This window comes from Alligator sinensis, unplaced genomic scaffold (genome assembly GCF_000455745.1).
Source record: "Alligator sinensis unplaced genomic scaffold, ASM45574v1 scaffold1165_1, whole genome shotgun sequence".
Lineage (NCBI taxonomy): Eukaryota > Metazoa > Chordata > Crocodylia > Alligatoridae > Alligator > Alligator sinensis.
In genome coordinates, this window is record NW_005842477.1 from 471,133 (window position 1) to 472,810 (window position 1,678).

General features: G+C 61.6%; 1 protein-coding gene across 1 annotated transcript in view; it reads left to right on the plus strand.

Annotated features, from left to right (window-relative positions):
* Nucleotides 1-81: 81 nt before the first annotated feature.
* THBS3 (thrombospondin 3) overlaps nt 82-1,678 on the plus strand; it is a gene marked incomplete at its 3' end in the record, with an annotated part of 9,579 nt that continues 7,982 nt past the window's right edge. Inside the window, exon 1 of the mRNA XM_025212636.1 lies at nt 82-1,295. Coding sequence (XP_025068421.1) covers nt 1,058-1,295 — 238 coding nt within the window. The remainder of the gene's footprint in view (nt 1,296-1,678) is intronic.

A 1,678-nucleotide genomic window follows, 5' to 3' on the forward strand; every position in this document is an offset into this window, starting at 1 on the left:
TGCCTCTCCCTGGGAGGTCTGGCACTCGGCTGGGCGGCTGCAGCACAGAGGGATATTCTTCCCCCAGCCTGAGGGAAACCGCAGAGCAGCTCCAGGGTGATGCTGCTGGAGTCCCTAGCCCCTGCAGGGACCGCGGAGGCTGACTACAACCCTCTGCTTGACCTGCCTTGGGCGGCCGGACCTGCTGTCCAGCCAGGGCAGTGCAGGGGTCCAGCCTGGCTCCAGGCCTGTGCTGCCAGCCTAAGGAGCTTGGGGGTCAGAAAGGTGAACAGGCCAGATCCGGGACTTCAGGGAGCCGGGAGGCCCCAAGTCCTGTAGCATGTGGCGGCTCCACGCTCATCCCGGCTCTGAGCCAGGGAGGGCAGGGGTTGGGGTCCAGCAGGTTCCCTCCGCACGTGCTGGTGGCCTGGACCCAGTCCAGAGCCAGCTGCCTATGGGTGCGGGGTCCCAATGCCAGTAGCTCCCCTCCAGCCTTGTGCCCCTGCCACAGGACTGGTGGTGGTGGGGGTTGACCTGCCCCAGACCCTGGGTAGTGCCCAGCAGTGTTTGGCCAGCTCTGTCCATGGCCCAAAGGCGCCACCTCCTGGGGCGCACTTCCCACTTCTGCCATACCTCCCGGCTGGGCACGGGGTGCTGGGTTTCTCCCCCCGTGGCTGCAGTGGAGTGAGCACATGGCAGGGCTGCCCTGAGGACCTCTTGGCCTCTACACCGAACTGTGGAAGGAAGAGGAGGGACGTGGGGCTGGTGAGATGGGAGGGTGCAGGCCTGTGGGGCTCTGAGGAGCTGGACAGGAGCCCCCAGTTCTGCCTCAGGGACAGTGGAAGGAGCCCTCCTGGGGCTCCTTGCTCTGCTCTGCTGCCAGGCGGGAGGTGAGTTTGCTGCCTGCACCCATCCATCTGCCTCTGGCTCTGGCAGCACTTCCATGAACCCTGCTCCAGCCAGCAAGGGCCTGGCTGGGGACAGCTTTCCAAGGGCTGCATGGGGAGCAGTCCTTGTCTGCGGAGTCATGGACTAGCCTATCACTCTGGTGGCCCTGCTGGCATTGTGACACTCAGACATGACTGTCCATCTGTCTGTCCATCCTGCAGTCATAGATCTGCTGATGGTGACGGAGGCCCGGCAGATGGTGAACGTGGCACACAAGATCCGGACAGAGTTGCTGACGGTGAACGACGCCTACCTGCTGTCTACCTTTCGCTTGCCCCCCAAGCAGGGCGGTGTGCTCTTCGGCCTCTACTCCAAGAAGGACAACACGCGGTGGCTAGAAGTCTCTGTTGTGGGGAAAATCAACAAAGGTAGCACAGGAGTGCCTGGGCCTCGGGTCATGGGCTGGGGGGCCCGGGGACAGCAGAGGATTCATAGATTCATAGATGCTAGGGTCTGAAGGGACCTCAATAGATCATTGAGTCCGACCCCCTGCATAGTCAGGAAATAGTGCTGGGTCTAGATGACCCCAGCTAGACGCATATCCAACCTCCTCTTGAAGACCCTCAGGGTAGGGGAGAGCACCACCTCCCTTGGGAGCCCATTCCAGACCTTGGCCACTCTAACTGTGAAGTTCTTCCTAATGTCCAGTCTAAATCTGCTCTCTGCTAGCTTGTGGCCATTATTTCTTGTAACCCCCGGGGGCGCCTTGGTGAATAAAACCTCACCAATTCCCTTCTGTGCCCCCGTGATG